Source organism: Macaca fascicularis, chromosome 1 (genome assembly GCF_037993035.2).
Source record: "Macaca fascicularis isolate 582-1 chromosome 1, T2T-MFA8v1.1".
Classification (NCBI taxonomy): Eukaryota; Metazoa; Chordata; class Mammalia; order Primates; family Cercopithecidae; genus Macaca; species Macaca fascicularis.
Genome location: NC_088375.1, coordinates 170,102,307 through 170,122,019, shown reverse-complemented (window position 1 = coordinate 170,122,019; position 19,713 = coordinate 170,102,307). Strand labels below are relative to the sequence as shown.

The 19,713-nt window shown below is 38.3% G+C and overlaps 1 protein-coding gene across 6 annotated transcripts in view; it reads left to right on the top strand.

The window, feature by feature from the left end:
* Window positions 1-19,713, top strand: part of CACHD1 (cache domain containing 1) — a 227,102-nt gene that overhangs the window by 107,874 nt on the left and 99,515 nt on the right. For 4 of the 6 annotated variants that reach the window (XM_005543158.4, XM_074004826.1, XM_065521140.2 and 1 more), the window contains exon 3: window positions 6,009-6,157. The exons of the other annotated variants lie outside the window; for them this stretch is intronic. In XM_005543158.4, coding sequence (XP_005543215.3) covers window positions 6,009-6,157 — 149 coding nt within the window. The remainder of the gene's footprint in view (window positions 1-6,008; window positions 6,158-19,713) is intronic. 6 annotated transcript variants of the gene reach the window in all.

The window sequence follows — 19,713 nt, the reverse complement described above, 5'->3', positions numbered from 1 at the left end:
ATGTTTTTAATTACACTGAGGAGGATTGTGGGTCCACCTGTAGCTTTCTGTTGAGAATGTCTTTGTTTTCTTCTGTCTGCAGGGATCATGGCAGGATACAGACCCAGAATCTGTCTGGCCTCTTGGAAGGTTCTGCATTGGCCAGTCGGTCCTCTTCAGTTTATTGGATACATTCAGGATTAACCTCTCTGTGGGCTATCTTTACTCTGAGGTTCTGTTATGCTTGCTGAGGAGCGTGGGCTTGGTTGGCATGCTAAAAGAGATTCCTTTTACAGGGAGAGAGAAAAAAAAAAAAACGCAGTAGTGGAACACAAGATGAGGTTTCCATAGTGTGTCACCATCACATTCCTTGTCAGAAGGACACAGGGAGCTCCTCTCAGGCAGTGAGGTGGAGGGAGGCAAGAGCACCCCTGGTAGTCTAGAGACTTTTACGCTCCATATGCCTCAGTTTCTTCACTTGTAAACTGGGAGTCACAATGTTCTCTCACTGTCCTAAAATGGTAGATCAGTCCATTAAGGTGAAATTCTTTAGGAAAATACTGAATTCTGAAGCAAAGGAACAATACAAGCACTCTGTTCTCTTTGCCAGGTTACTAACAAACCAACAAAACCCCCTTGAGTAATTTGAACAATTTAAAATAGTTTAATGTAATTTATTCCACAGTACCCAGGTAATATTAGGTAGGCATCGTTTTGGTGGGTTATTTTTTCTTTTCTTTCTTTCTTCTTTTTTTTTTTTTTTTTTAGAATTCTTTATAACAAATTTGATCATATCCCCACCTCTTTCTTGGGAGGTAGGGACAGGATATCACAGGGTGGAGTGCAGTGGCACAATCACGGCTCACTGTAGCCGCAACCTCCCGGGCTTAGGTGATCCTCCCACCTCAGCCTCTGGGTAGCTGGGACTACAGATGCACACCAATATGCTTGGCTAATTTTTTCTATTTTTTTGAAGAGACAGTGTCCCACTATGTTGCCCAGGCTGGTCTCAAACTCCTGGGCTCAAGCGATCCACCTGCCTCAGCCTCCCAAAGTGTTGGGATTACAGGTGTGAGCCACTGTGCCTGGCCCTTTTTTTATATTCATGGTAAAATTTAACAATTCTAAACTACTTCAAAGTACTTGATTTTCACAGGAATTTTGAAAAATATTATTAGAAATCATATTAACTTTTAAAAATCTAATTCTTATTATAAAGTAATGAGACTGTGCATAGCTCTTGGTATCCTGCCAAGCATTTCACAAACATTTGTTAAAATTGATTTGAAAAGAAATGTGGGAAGAGGGTTCATCTCCATATTACAAAGAGAAGCAATGTTGCATGAAGTTTGAAGCCTTGGGATCTGAAGTCAGAATATGGGTTTGAATCCCAGCCCTACCACTTACTAGCTTTGTAACCTTGAGCAAATTACTTACCCCTTAGTATCTACTTCTGGAAAATGGAAGTGTGTACCTAATAGGATCCTTCAAAGGATTAAGTTGGTATATGCATGTGAGAGGCCTAAAATTGTGACTTGTATATAGTTGGCACTCAGCAGATGTTGGCATTTTTCTTAGTAAGGCAAGATAGAATGTCACTACATGAAAGACTGGGGAATTTCTGACTGACAGCTGTGAATCCAAGTAGACAGAGCATGGATTTGACACCTTTTATTAAGTGCCATAGGTGTTTGGACTCCATATTCTTGGTACTTAACTGTCTCTACTGATGAAGAATGCAGCTGAAGGCCCACCCTAACCAGGAAGGCAAAGGCAGACACTCTACCCTGATCCCCTAATAAAACACACCTCTGCCAGGGCCCCTCTCCCATCAACCAGTCCCCCTGCAATCCCGAGGAACATTCAATTCCGCAGCCAGCCCAGAGTTGAGGATCTTTTAACACTTTGCTCTTTGCCTTATTTGATTATGTTAACAGGAATTCTCAGCTTGTGTGATTTGTCATATTTTAATATTTCAAGCCACCATTGCAGCTTCTTTTAGGTTTGGTTCGTCTGAGGCACCACAGCCAGTGTGTGAGCACACAGATTTTGAATTTGTATAAGTGAATGGCTCTTTCACTAATTTTGTGGCTTCGGGCTCATCACTTAACTCATTGATATAAAATGAGAATACCCATACTGTAAGGTCCTGGTAGCTATTAAAATTTTGTGAAGAACTCTGAAATCTCTGCAGCAGGTTTACAACTCACAGGGTACAATCTTGATAATTTTGATGATTTAGATGCAGTGCCTACATTTAGGAGCTTCACTTGCTCTAATATGCATATCCTAGGATGGAATTCAGCTGATCCTGCATTTTCCAGTTTTCTGTTGTTGGATAACAAGCCACCCAAAACTTAGTGGCATAAACAAACATGCTTACAAATTCTGTGGGTCAGGATTTTGGCCAGGCACAGCAAGGATGGCTTATCTCTGCTTCATGATGTCCATGACTTCTTCAAGGGGCTAATCTGGGGGCTGAAATTATCTGGAAGTTTCCTGGTTCATGCCACAAACTTGCTCTGGGATGACTTGGCAGACATGCTAAACTGGGGAGCTGCCAACTAAGCACTGACTGTGGCCTCCCCATGTGTCTTGGACTTCTTACAGCTTCGTAGCTGACAGCTACCAAGAGTAAGCATTCCAAGAGACAGGCATGTCCTTTTATGACCTAGCTTGAGGAGTCGCTTAGTATTACTTTCTCTGTACTCCACTAGTAGAACCTATCATAAGGCTACCCAGATTTAAGCAGTGGAGACAGGGGGAAACGTAGACCCCACCTGCCAAAGGGGTAGACCCGTTAAAGAATTAGTAGGAAATTTCTGTAAAACCACCACACTAGGAAGAATGGCACCACACTGGGATTATGGTTCCATCTGGGGATAAATTTGGGCCCCTGACTTCTACCTATAGCAAAGCAGGCCTTGCAGACTCTTGCAGCTACTTAACCTGCCATTGTAAAATGAAAGCAGCCATAAACAATACGTAAACAAATGATCATGTTCCAATAAATATTACAGTAAAATTAGAATTTCGTATAACTATTAAATATTAAAAATATTCTCCTTTAAAAAAATTTAAAAGTATAAGAATCATTCTTAGCTCATGGCCTATGTAGAAACAGGCAGTGGACCAGATTGGAATATCTGAGTTTAGCTGGATCTCACTTTTTAAAGTTAGAATCTTCCAAACGTGTAGAAGAAACCCTTGGGTATTTCTCAAGTGGAGTTAAATATTAAGAGTATGTATGTGAGAGAGGAGGATATATGATTATAAATTTTGTTTTTATTTTAAAGTGAATTTGTGAAGAAATTTCAAAATTTAGTTCTTTCAGTTACATCTTATGTTCATTGTGTTACAATACATTTATTCCCAAGGGCAATAAAGGACTATACACTCTTAATACTCCTAGGTGGGAAATTAATGATGTTTACTTTATCAGAAGTCATGACCTACAAAGAAAAGGTAGAACTTGCTTTTTGATGAGGCTTCCAGAAATACATATTGTTGTATATTTTAAAAATAAGTATGTTTTAAAAATAGTTTATTATTAGAACAGAAGATAAAGTTGATGACTCTCAGGAGTGAATTTTAAAAATCTTTATCACTTCATTAAACATTTTTTCTATGTCTACAATGCCAGGCAGTGTTCTAGAGCTTGAAGATACAATGGTGAACAAAAACATATGTCGTATGTTATCTTTTAACATCTGGCTATCTCACGAGACTGTGTGTCCTAACAGTGCTTGTAGTCTCATGAGATAGCCAGATGTTTAAAAACAAAAAAACAAAAATAGCATTAAATTTAATGTGTGTATTGAGAGGGCTTATGCAGGGCATTATGAGAATATAAGGTTTTCAAGCTGGGCCTGTTGCTCTGACATCCTCTACTGCCCATTGAATGTGAAAATCTGGGAAAAAAGGATTGTTAGATTAGTTGCAAGCTGCTGTTTAAAAACCATGTTAACGCATTTGATAATGAGTGAATAGTCCTCTTTCCATATTTGGGCCACATGTGATGGCCTGTTTAATATTACTTTGGGGAAGGAAAAACAAAGAATGAAAAAAATGCATTTGTTGAAATGTACAGGATTTTTTTTTCCCTGATAAGTTATCATTTTGGATGGGTGGAGAATTCAAATAGAAAAACAGTTTGAAACCTATTGACTGAATTACAGATTGGAATAATTTACTGATTTTTCTCTAAATCAGAGTTTTTCTGGGTAACAAAATCATTTATACACCAAACCCTAGTAACGCACAATTTATCCATGTAACAAATGTGCTCATGTACCCCCGAACCTAAAATAAAAGTTGGAAAAGAAAAAATAAATTGGTGAGAGTCATACCCAAGAATAGCCCTTAAATAAAACATCTGGTTAATAATTATTTGACTGCAATCAGAGGATACTGCTAAAGATTTTTAGAGGGCCCCTGAAAGGGTTATATTAATATCCTTAATAAAATGTGAATTTTTTGCTTAAAAAATTATTTTCCAGCACCTGTTAAAAAATCAATCAATCGAGGTTTCGAGGTTTCTCATCTGGGCTATTAGTGACGTTTGAACCAGGTAATTCTTGGTTTGAGGATGCTGTCCTGTGCATTGTAGGATGCTTAGGAGAATCCCTGGCCTCTATCTATCTACTTTGCAGCATTCTCCACCAAGTTGTGACGATCAAAATTTTCTCCAAATGTCCCCTGAGGATGGCAAAGCCACCAGTTGTCTAAATTAAACTGGGTTTATATGTTTTAATGCAATGACCTCAATGAGGAAAACCTACTTTATTTCAATAGTCTAGGTCAGGAAGGAGTCTAGGTCAGGGAGTATTGTGAGTCATCTTATAAATTTTCAAGACCCACAACTCCTCCTTTGAAAATGGTAAAATGAATTTGGACAACCCATTATCCAATTAAACACTATACTCATATCCCTTTGTTATGTCTGGAAGTTTTTCTAAACTTTATAGCTTATGTAATTTCTAGCAAGGCTGAGAACCTCAGTTATTTAATTGAGACCCTGAAAGCTGTAGAATATCCCTGGAACAAAATCAAGATTTAAAATTGGCTTGAAAATAACAAATGAAGATATTTTGATTTGACTCCATGTTCTCAGCCTGGAAGCTATTGGATTGTGTGAGACGCATGACCCAAAGGAGATGATTAGTTTTCCTCCAGTGTGATCATAATGAATAGCACTACAAAACCAATTAGCTATAATTCTATCAGTCATTTCATTTGGGTAACATTTTGTTTAAGGGGAAGAAAAAACAACACAGTTTTCCTTGGAGATCTGTGATGAAGCTGCGGTATTTGATAGGAACAATGGAGGAAAAAGCAGTATGCTCACCAATTTGCTTTTATTATTCCTGCATGAAAGTAAATCATGATGAAGTGTTCTGTTCACAGCAGTTAAGGAAGGCATTTGTTCATCTTAAAGGTGTAGCAGACCAAACACAAGTGTATTTCTAAGTGGATATTTCATTTCTATGAATTGTACAACTCCAGGGAATTGCCATTCACATGGAAGACTGAGAGTGGTATCCCCTGGGACTGTGTAGCAGAGGGTACTGAATGTTGTTTCCTTTCTTTCTGTTATTACCCCCCTTGAAAAACCGTGAACCCGGAACCACAAGTAGCAGATAATGTCTCTTCTCTTTATTCTCCCAGTCATTGTCGTTGCTCTGTAACACGCAATGCCCACTGTCACGCTGACAATAATGTCAACAGTCTTTGTTTTCCTTTTTCCAGCAAGGTATTTTATGGATAGGTATTGTTCTATTTAACGTGCCATCATCTGTTACAAGAAGATATAATTTTACTGTTGTCTGAGTATCCTTCTATGACTTCTGGGCATTTTGCAATTTTTATCTCAACCCACACAGTGGAATAGGACTTGGGTGTGTGTTGTTTGTTTTACTTGAATTTTAATATATGCAGCTTGTGACACAAATTATTAGTTTATTAGGAAACAAATACAATGAGTTATTGTCATGGACTTTCGATTTATTTTGCTCACTGTCATCCCACAGCTAGCCAAAAAAATCCGAGAGAAGTTCAACCGTTACTTGGATGTGGTCAATCGGAACAAGCAAGTTGTAGAAGCATCCTATACGGCTCACCTAACCTCTCCCCTAACTGCAATTCAAGACTGCTGTACTATCCCACCTTCCATGATGGAGTAAGACTTTAAAACTTTTTGTTGTTGTATAAACCAGAAATTGAATTGCTTACATGTTTCATTTCATATTCAAAATACCTGTGTTTATTTACTGCAAATTGTGTAGCTTATTTCCCACTATTTGAGATAAGCCCTTTATCTTTAGATAGACAAGTGATTTTTAAAGAAATGTGATTCAGTGTTGTATAGCCAGGAAATTCCTGGACCCTCCCTACCCACCTTTTTTTTCCTGATGAAATTCAAGTTGAGGAATATCAACTATTTATTTGAGTACAGAAACTAAATCTAGAAAATTGGAAATGCTTTGTTATGAGTCAACTATTAAGCCATGTCACTTGCTTAATTTAAAGGAGTGCCTTTTGTCTTTAAAAGAGTAAGCAAAAATTCCCACTCCTTACTTTAGTAGATACTATCTTTAAAACTCCTATGGGAAATGTGGTTTCAGATCATATTGAAACAGATTTGTATCTGCATGGTTGAGGATTTTTTATTTATTGGTCTAGTGATATTCACATCTGAAGGGGTATAGGGCTATGGGATGCTGGAAATTGTAGTGGAAAGAACACTTATCTGGAGGTGCAGAGAGCTTAGTTTTAAGTTTGACTTGGTCTTTAATTAGCTGTGTGTCCTTTATCAAGTTACTTAATGTTTATTTTTATGCTCAGTTTTCTACCAGTGTGGAAAATAATCTTATAGCAATTTTCTAGTGCTACTTAGAATAAATAAAAGACATTAATACATTTAAAAAATATGAGTGTACATGTTAATTAGTATTTATTATTCCTCTCTTTGCATGACAAGTGCTCTTGTGGCTAGGCAAAGGATGGATATAACTTTTTTGGTGGTTAAATGATGCTTTGTTTCCATAAGCAAGTTTTTACTTATTATGATTTCTTACTGGGCTTTGTAGGTAGCAGGGCATCCTCAAGTCATTTTATTTATCCATTTCTATGATGTTAAGATGTGCCTTTGTCTGGCTTACCCTATCTGTGGCCTGAAGAAACTCATACTAGTTTTTCTCTAAGCTAAATGGAAAGCATATATAATTTGGAATGAGACTGTCTGGATAGGAATTCTACCCCTAACACTCAATACCCACATGGTCTTTCAATATTTGGTGTCTTTGAGCAACCCTGTCTTTATTTCTGGAAAGAGAACAATAACTAAGACTCCAGGATGTTGTGAACATTTCAGTGAAATCAAACATGAAAATATTTTGTAAACTGTAATGTTCTAAACAAGTATTCGCTGTAATATTAAATATTTATATACCTTCATATCAGAGTGAACATTTCAATTTTTGTTTGTTAGGTATTAGTTCCTTCTCACACTGCTAATAAAGACATACTTGAGACTGGGTAATTTATAAAGGAAAAGAGGTTTAGTGGACTCACAGTTCCACATGGCTAGGGAGGCCTCACAATCATGGTGGAAGGGAAGGAGGAGCAAAGACACGTCTTACATGGTGACAGGAAAGAGCGTGTGCAGAACTGCCCTTTATAAAACCATCAGATCTCGTGAAACTTATTCACTGTCACGAGAACAGCAGAGGAAAACCTACCCTGCTGATTCAATCACCTACCACTGGGTCCCTCCCATGATATGTGGGGATTATGGGAGCTACAATTCAAGATGAGATTTAGGTGGGGACACAGCCAAACTATATCAGATATAATCAAAGATTATCTTTTATATTGGGGCACCTGTAACTTAATGTTTTGACAAGCTTATCACTAACTAAAAATAAAATGAGAGTCCAGTTGGGTTTTGGGCCCAAAGAAGAAACCATTTTCAGGGCGGGGAGAACAGATAGTAAGGAAAGGAGAAGTTCTTAGAGCTAGATTTATGTGTTTTTCTCCTAGGGAAAGACATGTGGCAATGTCTGGACACATTTTCAGTTGTCACAACTTAAAAGCTGGAGGAAATACTTGCTCCTGGCATCTCGTGAGTAGAGTCCAGGGATACTGCTACACATCCTATAATATTCAGGACAGCTCCCCAAGACAAATAATTACCTTGCCCAAAATGTCAGTAGTGCCAAGGTTAAAAAACCCTGGCTTAGCAGATTGGGGATCTTCGTAAATTCCTAAGTAGAACTAGTGCTCTAGAGGGGGGAAAAACCCGAAACTTGAATCGGCTGGCTGCTACTGATCAATCTACCCAATCACTTGCCACCTGGTGAATTTCTATGATTGTTTCAAGGAGCAACTCAACAATTGCCTTTTCTTCATAGTTTCCAATTACCTCTTTCTTTCCTCTCCTTATTTCATTTTGTCCCTGGAAGAATTTATTGCTCTCTCATATTTATTCCTATAGTAATTTCCATACATCTCTATATAGTGTAGAACTTAATGTATCAGACCTTGTTGTGAGTCAGCCTCCCTTTCTGTTCTGGGCAGGAATTACACCCTTTTTTTTTTTACCCCTAGCACCTGGCCCTTGTGTTTAATTTTTATACTATTTGTTGGCATCTGAATTGATCTAAATTGATATAGGACGGAGTAAGAGGGTACCTACTCTCTCGAAATTTGTAAGTTACTGGGTGATGGAGTGGCAAAAATTGAGCGTAATTAATAGGGCAAAATGTGACATAGCAGAGAGGTATTGTGGTTCCTCAAAGCAGAGAACTATACCAGATAGGTTGTATCGGAAATGATTTTATGAACTTTAGAAATATGCCTCTTACTTGATTTGGCCATTAGGAGGAACATCACAAAAATATATGTAATATAAACATGTAAAGAAAAATATTATAGTACCATTTACAATAGAGAAAATTATAAATACTCTAAATTTCTAGCAATAGAGGATTAGTTAGGAAAATTGTATCACATCCATATATATGAGATGGTAAGATGCAGCCATGCTGTTGAAGCTGACCTGTGAGAATGGTCAGACATGCATACATTACACTCGATATTAGCCAAAAAGCGAAGAACACACATGTGTGCATTAAGTTTGGGAGTAAAGACAGTGATTTCCATTTTGAATATGTTGAGATAAGGGTTCAGGTCTGGGACAGAGGTCATCTAGTTTGGTAAAACCCAGTGGTCAACCTTTTTGTTAATACAATGAAACATAAAATGTGGTTTCTGCCCTTTGGGAACTTCTCATTTAGTTGAGTTGAACATCCATGAGACCTTAACTGTACCCCTAGAAAAATACATACCGAGTAAACAGATTAGTAGGAGAGAATATTCCTCTTTCAGAGGTGGAGCCTCTGCACTGAATGCTGAAGATGCAGTGTTGTCTCCTGACCAGGAGTAGTTGACAGAGCCAAGAACTGCTTGGGGTGGATCTTGGAAACCAAGGCAGTTCTGAAGGTAAAGCTGAACAATCAGAGAATGTACAGATAAGCAATACAAAGAACCTCCTTCAACAAATTTTAGATACCTGACAACAGAGATCTTTTGCAACAGGAAGCGGCCTGTAAGGACTCCTTTCTATTATACTGTGTCTACTTGGCTTTAAATGGAGCCCACTTTCCAGTGAAATGTGTGAAGGAATTTTGGGAGTGAACCCTGAGCTGATACTTTTCTAGACGTTGGCTGAACACAAGCACTTTGTAAAATTAGAGGAACACCTCAGTTTTTTAATGAAGATTTAAAAATGGAAAGAGTTCGTAGTATGTTGTTGGAGTGAACAAGGGTATAAATTCTCAGCTAGCCACCTTTGTTCTAGTCCCTCAGAAAGTGCTTATCTACATATTCTAATGGCTGGGGTGCCTGCTGAACACATTTTCAGTTCACACCTTCCTTTTTTCTTTTTGGAGATAGAGTCTCACTCTGTCACCCAGGATGGAGTATGATGGCGCCATCTTTGCTCACTTCAACCTCCACCTCCCAGGCTCAAGCGCTTCTCGTGCCTCAGTCTCCAAAGAAGCTGGGACTACAGGGGCACGTCACCATGCCCAGCTACTTTTTGTATTTTTAGTAGAGATGGGGTTTCACCATGTTGGCCAGGCTGGTCTCAAGCTTCTGACCTTAGGTGATCCACCCACGTTGGCCTCACAAAGTACTGGAATTACAGGCTTGAGCCATGCTTGAGCAACTGCACCCTGATGACACTTTCCTGTATTCCAGTCCTTCCAAAAATGTCTCCATTTTGAATCTCAGCAACTTAATGTTGGAGTTAGGTAAGGAAAGGAGGATCTCCTAGTCTTTTGAAGCAGTGTAAGCATGTGATTAAAAACTTTTTTAATCATAGGGAGATTTGGTTTTGAATCTCATGAACTCGTATGTGGACCTTTGGAAGTCAATTATTCTGAGCCTCAGTTTCCTCATCAGGGAGATGAGGATAATGAGAGTACCCAACTCACATGGCTGTTATAGGGGAGATGTTTTTAGGTTGTACTTAGACATTTTTAAAATTTGATTATGTATTTATTTCAATATTCACTGTGTTAACAGTTTTTCTCTAATGGCAATAACAAAGTTTCTTTTAAAAGAAATGTAGCTGAATAAAATTGAACTATTTTAAATGAAAACATTAAGTGAATGTGACCAAATGTTTGAAAGTGATAGAGATGTAGTAGTGACTAAAGTTCATGAAAAATGGGCTCAAGGTTATTGCTAAAGTCCTTCCAAACAGTAAGATATTACAGTTCTATGAGGCAAACTCTTTGAAATGATTTATGCCTATGGACTGTATCTTGCCATGTGTGTATGTATTAATACTACCTTTATAATAAATATAAGCAATTGGACCTCAGATAAGAGACCCCCAGTCTTAGTGCTGAATCTTCTTCATTCTTAAGTCATCTGGGCCTTATGAACTTTTTTTTTTTTTTAACTCAGCACTGACCCAATAGTATGATAGCTGTTTGTTATTAACATTTTAAGTGCCTGTGGCCTATTGACCTTGCTTCTTCTCCAAATATATTAAAGGTTAGAACTAGACAATGTTTTTATAAGTAATTTTAACTAATGGTTAATTTTTACTTTTTGTCTCAGGCCTAACTTTTCATTTTTAATGATTTATAATCCATATTTGGTTTTCTTCACTACTGCTTAATAGTACATATTTTTTAAAAATACAATGCCTAGTTCTGAAGAGAGAGGAGCTTTAAAGAGCTCTATTATAGAGCATTCTGAAGAATACACCCTGAAGGCTATAGTATGATGACAACAGAGAGAACCTGCAAAGTGGCAGAAAATTAATTTTTCAGGTGGGTTTGATACTTTCCTTCTCAGACCAGTCAACTCTTAAAATTCTTGCACAGGAGCCTTAAAAGTTAATTATTCTTCACAAGGTGCTGCATAGTGATTAGGTACTCTGTCAATGTTTGTTGTTGAAGGAATGATCTAAAGAATTCACATTCTTCAATATGGAAAAAAATAGGCTAAGTTTAATCAAAAACAAACTCATTTTCAATGGTATCACTTAAAAAAACATAGTTTTGAGAGTGGACTCATTTATTTATATAATTTAATTCGCAGCTCCCTTTGTGTTCCTTTAGTGAGGTGCTAGGGATGCAGGAGATCCTGGGCTCTCCCACAAGGAGTGAACAAGTACATAATTACACCCATGGACTATATCTGACCTGCAGGTATATTTTTTCGGCCCTCACGTGTTTTAAAGGTTTTTAAATTTGTAAATTTTAAAATCTGTTGCCAACATTTAAACTTTGAAAGATTAGCAATTTAAAAATCCAAAGTATCTGTCTTCTCGTGAAAAATCAGAAGATTTGGCAATACTGGATCCACACTGCTGCTTGGTAACAGTCTGCTTTCATGAAGAGCAGCTCCCCTTTCAAGACAGGGGATGAGTTCCTGATCTGATATGTTACACCCAATCTATTTCCCTGATTTATATCACCTGTTTGGCCCACCTTAGCATGTGAATTTGCAGTTCCTGACCTGAAAAGACCATACAATGTTAATAGATTTGACTTAAGAAAAATGTCTTATCCATGTGCATTCCCTGCTATGCCAACTTAAAAATGTCCATTCTCATTCTCTCAAGTTTTAAAGAATATAGTTCCTTTAGGCATAACACTAAGAATAGCTATCCCTGAAACCCAGCTTGCCACAGAGATGAGATTCTGATGTGTGCTTCTAAAGCTATCATTTATTCAGCAGGCCCTACTGATCCTTGGTTTTTATATAAACAAATCAATACTTTTTTTTTTTCTTCTTAAGACAGAGTCTCGCTCTGTTGCCCAGTCTGGAGTGCAGTGGCACGATCTCATGCCTCAGCCTGCTGAGTAGCTGTGATTACTGCATTCTTCATCAGTAGAAACAGTTAAGTACCAAGAATACGGAGTCTGAACACCTATGGCACTTAATAAAAGGTGTCAAATGCATGCTCTGTCTACTTGGATTCACAGCTGTCAGTCAGAAATTCCCCAGTCTTTCATGTAGTGACATCCTATCTTGCCTTACTAAGAAAATGCCACACCTAGCTAATTTTTGTATTTTTGTAGAGATGGGGTTTCACTGTGTTGGCCAGGATGGTCTCGAACTCCTGGACTCAAGTGATCCACCTGCCTCAGCCTTCCAAAGTGCTGGGATTACAGGCATGAGCCACCACACCAGGCCCAGATCAATAATTTTATTTTCCACATCACTTAATTGATGTATCTATTTCTTTCCCCAATTTCTTCTATAGATTTTACTACCTGTTGGTATTCTTATTTTTTTTTTCATTTTTGGTGTCTTTATTTAAAAAGAAAGGGGCAAAGGGGAGGATAAGCTAGGGAGGAAATACTGGAAAGATGAATTTAGATTTTTATTCTTTTTTGTATCTCCAAGTGGGATTCAGTGCTGTTATCCTCATTTAGTTAATGCATGTTAATTGACTAATCATGGTAAGAACTGACATTAAGGCATCTATGTCTGGCTTGATGAGCAAATCGATGCTCTGATGGAGCTAGAGTAAGTAAGCAACTTGTTTCCAAGGTTCTCTGAACTCAGTCACCTGGAGCTGGAAGATTTCAGCTGAATAGATAATTCTCTCAGGGGAGACTGAAAAAGCTTCACTGATTCCAAAAATGAAGAAACTCTTGGAACCATTGTCAAATTGGATTCCTGCTATTTTACAGGGAGCTCTTTGAGTTGAGGCATCCACTGAGATTGATACAGTCACTGTGGAAGGCAGATAGGACTCATCTCATCTTCTAAGAACACAAATTTAGTGCATTTCCAGCTGGCACCCACTTGAATTACATGATTTCAGGAATCCCATCTTATTCAGCCTCTTGAGGGTATTGTGCTACAGACAAAGCAACTAACATAGGTTCTGATGCAAGAACACAGGCTCCTGATCATAATAATTCTCATGAATAGCACCATTATAACCCTGTGTTAGATAGGGTTCTCCAAAGAAGTAGAACCAATAGAGGGTGTATGTGTGTGTACATACAGAGAGATGAATATTTATTGTTAGGAATTAGGATTGTGGAGGTACAAGTCCAAAATACATGGTAGGCTGGCAAGCTGGAGACTCAAAGAAGAGTTGCAGTTGGAGTTCAAAGGCAGTCTGCTAGGGAAATTTCTTCTTGCTTACGGAACGTCTGTCGTCGTTCTACTAAGTCCTTCAATTGATGAGGCCCACTGATGTTACGGAGAATAATCAACTTTACTCATAACCTATTATTTAAATGTTAATCTCATCTAAAACATTTTCTTCACAGAAACATCTAAAATAGTGTTTGGCCAAACCTATCCGGGTAACATAGCCCAGCCAAATTATCCCTCCTGCCCTTTTACCCCTTTTGTCTTTAGAAAGGGTAGAAAATTATACTGCTAAACCTATCATTAAAATTAAGATTTTGTTAGCCTTCACATTTAGACTGGAGAAGGCTAAACTCTCACTTACAGAACTTTCTACCATATTCTCCTGCACTGCTTCTCTTAAAAAAGTTACTGAGCTGCCTGGAAAGGAATCTCAGCATTTGAGTGATTCTTTTTTTCCCTGTAAATTGGTTGTGTATTTTGTGGCATGATTTAGATGTTGTATACATTTCTATAATAGGATTTCAAGTTCTTTTAGTATTATTGACATCATATGAGCCAGAGGTAACTTACTCAGAGAGTTGTTTTTAATTTTGATGATTAACATGCTGACCCATAATGCTCAGGTTCCTGTACTTAGCTCTTTAGGAATTTATAGTAGATTTAAAAGATACAATTTCTATTCTTAAGGGACTTAGCTTCAAGTCAAGGGGTTTTTCTGTTTTGTTTTGTTTTTTAATTATTTGTTTTTAAAATGAACTCAAGCATGAGCTTCTCTCATTGCTAAGAAGAGGCAAGTCTTTTTATTTTATTTGCAACTACTCTGGTGCAAAAGAAGTATCATAAGCAGTAAGTTCAGTTGTGATGTAAATTATACCCGAGTCATGTAGTACAAAGAGTGGATGGGCCTCGACTCTGCCACTTTGCCGTGCAATCTTGGGACGTTCACTTAAAGTCTTTGGTCCTCAGTTTCCTCAACTGTAAAATGAGCAATTTGAACTATATTTCAGAGACTCTTCCAACTTTGAAGACTGATTTAATTTTCCTCAAACTCCTTAGAAGGTTGCTTGTTTGTTTGTTTGTTTGTTTTTAAACTGGAGCCATTTACCATTATAGGCAACTTTTCCTACTGCTCAAAATAATAAATTCTGGATTCCATGAGAGAGTTTGTTTTTATCTTTTTGAGAGTGACCTTATGGGGGGATGAAAGATGATATGCAGCAAGACTCACAGAGTTTAAATCACTCATTCATCCATTCATTTGAAAAAATAAAGGCTTGTGGAATGGTTTATGGAAGAAATATTTCAGCTGGGTATTTAAGCAGGAAAAGGATTTGAATATATGGAGATATGGAGGAAGAGCTTTCCAGGAGAGGAAGCTCAATATGAAGAGATCCCATGCCTAGAAATGACCAGGAGCACTGAAGAGGGACTTGTATATGGAGCAGATAATGGAAGAGGCAGCTAAGAAGTTGGATCAATATTAGATCATAAGGATCCTCAAATGCTAGACTAGAGAATTTAAACTCTGTTCAGTAGGGTTTAGGCTCCATAAGTGAAGTAAAGAACAATGTCTATCTTTCTCTTGCTTCTATATCTACGGTCTGACACATAGTAGACACGCAATAAATATTGGTTGCTTGAATGAGGGAATTAATTTACGATTCTTGAGAAAGGGAGTACAATGGTGAGACCTGAACTTTAAGGAAATTTCACTTCTTAATCATGTAACAACTGGAAGACCTATCTGATTTCATTTATGTAAGCAAAGAGCAAGAGGAGGCCTGGACTTGGATGTTGGCTCCTACTTCTTGAGTTTTGGAAGAGGGAGGAATCATAGGTGGCCAAAGTTGATTTTGGGTAACTGAGAGTGATGGTACCAGGTGCTAAGGCATATTTGTTCTTTATGTACTCTCTCATCTTTCTTAGTTACTTTAGTTCAGGGACTCTGTCATATACAACTGTATTCAATACTTTGCTTAAATAGGCCCTCGATAAATATTTGCCAAAGGAGTTAGTTTGTAGTAGCATAACTGACTTTGTCTTTAGTGTTTGAGTCTCAGTCACTATGATGCTGTCAGAATTAACAAGCTACTTCCTTTCTGGGCAGAAACTGAACATTATTATTAAATACTTTTTTGCCTGTTGATAACAGTCATTGTTTTAATCTGAACAGTGTTATTACAAGCTCCGATGTGAAACATGTTTGATATTGATTTGGTTATCTCAGTTATCAGTTATGCTTTTGTTATATGCATTTTGTTATATGCATTTTGTATATTTGGGAATATACATTCCCAAATACCTACATACATGGGTATCATTTTCAACTCAACTTGTCTATACCATCTTCAAGGCAGTCAATGTATAAGATATTGTACTAGATACTGTCTGATGGATAAAGATGAATAACACAGTATGTACCTTCGAGAGCTCATAGGACACATGTAGAGTAAGCTAAGGCAGTCTGTGGCAAATGTCATGAAAGAAATCCAAAGACTTTTAGAAGAGGAAGAGATTATGAACAAAGGCTCCGAATGCTCAAGCTTGGCGAAAAAGTGGTAGTCAAGGCCTTGAAGAGTAGAACTTCCACAGATAGATCTAGGGGAAGAATGCTTCAGACCAGAAAACAGCAAGTGTCCATACTGCAATTGAGGATGGGGAGGTGGAAGACCCAGCTGGCACAAAGGATTAAAGAAACACCATGGTGGGCTTGAAACACTAGGTCAGCTACACAAATTTCTCTCAGTAAGCAGTAGTTTTAAAGCAAGGAACAGCTGTGGTCAGGTCTTGGGCAAATTAATTAGTTGGCAAATGAAGAATAAATGATGGTAGAAAGGCAAGTTGCTTGTCAGGTTGGGCCAGTTAGATAATCATAGACAAAGTAATGACACCTTAAGGGACAAATGTACTAAAGCAAAGATGTCCAGGGACTGGTACATTATATAGAGTGTCAAAATAGGGATGTACAATATGTGGAATATGGCAACTAGGTTTTCTTGGAGAGTTTTGGTAAGGAGGAAGAATAGAAATGACAGCTCCAAATTTTAAATTGAGCACTTTAGGAGATGGGAATCTATTAACTGAAGGGTGAAACTAGGAGCAAAAGAAGACTTTTAGGAGGAAAATGATGGATCCAGTATAAACATGCTGATTTGGAGTTGCACGTAGATCATTCTTGGGAGGTGTTTGCTAAGCAACTGAGATTAACCTGCAGCAGCATTTTATTTTCATGCCACAACTTCTTTATTTTCATGCCACAAATATTTTTACCCCCATAACTATGTCATGTGCATGGCAGTTCAGGTAAAAGGGAAATTTGAGATGTCTACTTTTAATGTTGTGTTAATGTATAGGTTTGTACAGAATGTTTCAAGACATAACAGCTGACCCATAAGTTGGCAACTCCTATTTTTTTCTAACCCAATTTTAAGGTAGTGCACATGGAAAATATGATATAAAATGTTTAACCTTATATACATCTTATTTCTTATTATTACTGTTTTTATGAGAAATAAGATACTGTGACTTAGGTGCTTATAACTTTTGTTCCTTTGTTATCGCTGTGTCACAAGGTCAAATAATGTGACGAGCTTGGTCCTGAACAACTGAGTTTAAATTTATTGCAAGTCGTATTATTTCTCTATGAAGATGTGTTTTGTGTTTATGCCCATGAAGTGTTGTATGGCAAGTCTTAGTCTTTCAAGTCATTTTCACTGCCTTATCTCACATTTCCATTTCCAATGCCTTTAAAAATTATTATTACCTGCAGGCCAACTAAATGTTACAGATAGTCTTTCTGGATATTGGTACCAGAGGACTGGAGTTAAGCTCAACATTTTTCTTTTTTTTTTTTTTTTTTTGAGACGGAGTCTCGCTCTGTCGCCCAGGCTGGAGTACAGTGGCCGGATCTCAGCTCACTGCAAGCTCCGCCTCCCGGGTTTACACCATTCTCCTGCCTCAGCCTCCTGAGTAGCTGGGACTACAGGCGCCCACCACCTCGCCTGGCTAGTTTTTTGGATTTTTTAGTAGAGACGGGGTTTCACCGTGTTAGCCAGGATGGTCTCGATCTCCTGACCTCGTGATCCGCCCGTCTCGGCCTCCCAAAGTGCTGGGATTACAGGCTCGAGCCACCGCGCCCGGCCAAGCTCAACATTGAACAAAGATATTACAGAAAGCTTTGTATTTATGAAAACTTAGTTACATATGTTTATACTTCAGTGAAATACTTTTTTAGGCCTGTTCTTCTTTAAACATTACATTACTTACATTACATTCTTCATATGTTCCTCTGAACAACCTGGTGGGGTAGAAACTGTCTCTGCCCACCTCCCTCATCCCCACTTTTATAGATTAGGAAATAGGTTTAGAAAGTTTATGGCAGGGTAATCCCAGCACTTTGGGAGGCCCAGGTGTGTGGATCATCTGAGGTTAGGAGTTCGAGACCAGCCTGTCCAACATGGTGAAACCCCATCTCTACAAAAAACACAAAAGTTAGCTGGGCATGATGGTGGGCACCTGTGATCCCAGCTACTTGGGAGGCTGAGGTAAGAGAATCCGCTTGAACCCGGGAGGCGGACATTGCGGTGAGCTGAGATCGTGCCATTGCACTCGAGCCTGGGCAACATGAGCAAAACTTCGTCTCAAAAAAAAAAAAAAAGAAAGAAAGAAAGGTTATGGCAGGACTTAGTGGAGAGCCGGGTTTGGAATTTAGGTTTCCTGATTCCGAATGCTGTTTTCTTTTAATGGTACTCTGACCAGTAGTAAAATTAGAGTGGGTCATCTGCCAAGTGAAATGCTAAACTATGTATTCCTTCTTAGAATTCTACTTGAGGCTACTAGATGACTCTCCAAACTTTCTAAATTGGCTGACCTGCAGCAATTTGTATCATTTCCCTGTGTGTGCTTGTGTGTGTGTGTTAGATAGATGTCTTTATGTTTAGGAGTCTTCATGAGTACCCTTATAGCAGAAAGCGCCTGCATTTGGATCTGCTGAGAATCTAGCTTCCTGCATTTTTCTGTGTGACCTTCATTGGAGGAAGAATGGGAAACCTGCCTCACTGCTTACGCTATTGAATTTCACCAGCTGCCTTTTATGGATTTTAAATAGAGATGGTTTTGTGATTTTTCTTTCTTTTTAAAATCTGATCTCTGTAGAAAACTGCCTAGCAGACTATACCAGCTTTAAGAAATAGAACCTGTCTTAGCTGCAAAGCAGAAACCATTTTGTGCATTTTTATTGTGAAAAATACCAAAGCAATTTCAAAGAAGGCCCAGATTTAAAAATCTATCTATAATCTCTTTCTGGGGACTTGACTTATCCGGTATGATGATGTAGATACCTGTCTTTACACTCTAGCTTTATTAACTTGTTAATATTGGGATAGTATTCCTTTTGTAGAATCAGCCATAAGTATTCTGTATCTTATATTCTTCTGTTTCTTTAACAGAACAGGGAGATGTGTGGACAGGATTCTTCCCTCGTCGGTGCATGTGTGCTGGTAGATGGAACCAGTTAATCTCCAAGGTCATCTGCTAACTCTTAGTTGTTAGTGCCTCTCTTTTGTGTCTGTGTCATACCACTCACAGCTGTCTGCTGTGTACTAAATACTCAGTGTGTGTGAGGGGAGAGAACATACCCAATTTACAGTCTCTGGCCTCTAGTCCTGGGAAATCTCAGCCTCTTAGGCTTTCTATGTGTATTTATCCGGCAGACATTGACGAAACTTCTGCTCCTCACAGGGAGACTCTGAGCTAGGCCCTGGGTATAAAGAAACGTAAGAAAAGACCTCTCCCTTTGTGTCTACCAAGCAAGGGAGAAGGGTGTATAAATAAATAACTGTCAAGTGTGTCAAGTCCCTATTAGAGGTCAAGTGGCAGGATAGACAGGGGTGCTATGGAATGGCACAAAGGCAGCCTGCAGACCCCACCAAGCTGCTCTCCCCGGCCTGTTCTCTCTTTGATTTTTCCAGATACCCATCTTTCTTCTTGTGCCCCCCGTCCAACCTAGTGATGAGGAAGATAAGGATAAATGTTTAATGTGGTTGTGCGCCCACTTCCAATCCACCCTAGATGTCACCTGTGCAATTTTCCAAGCTTTTA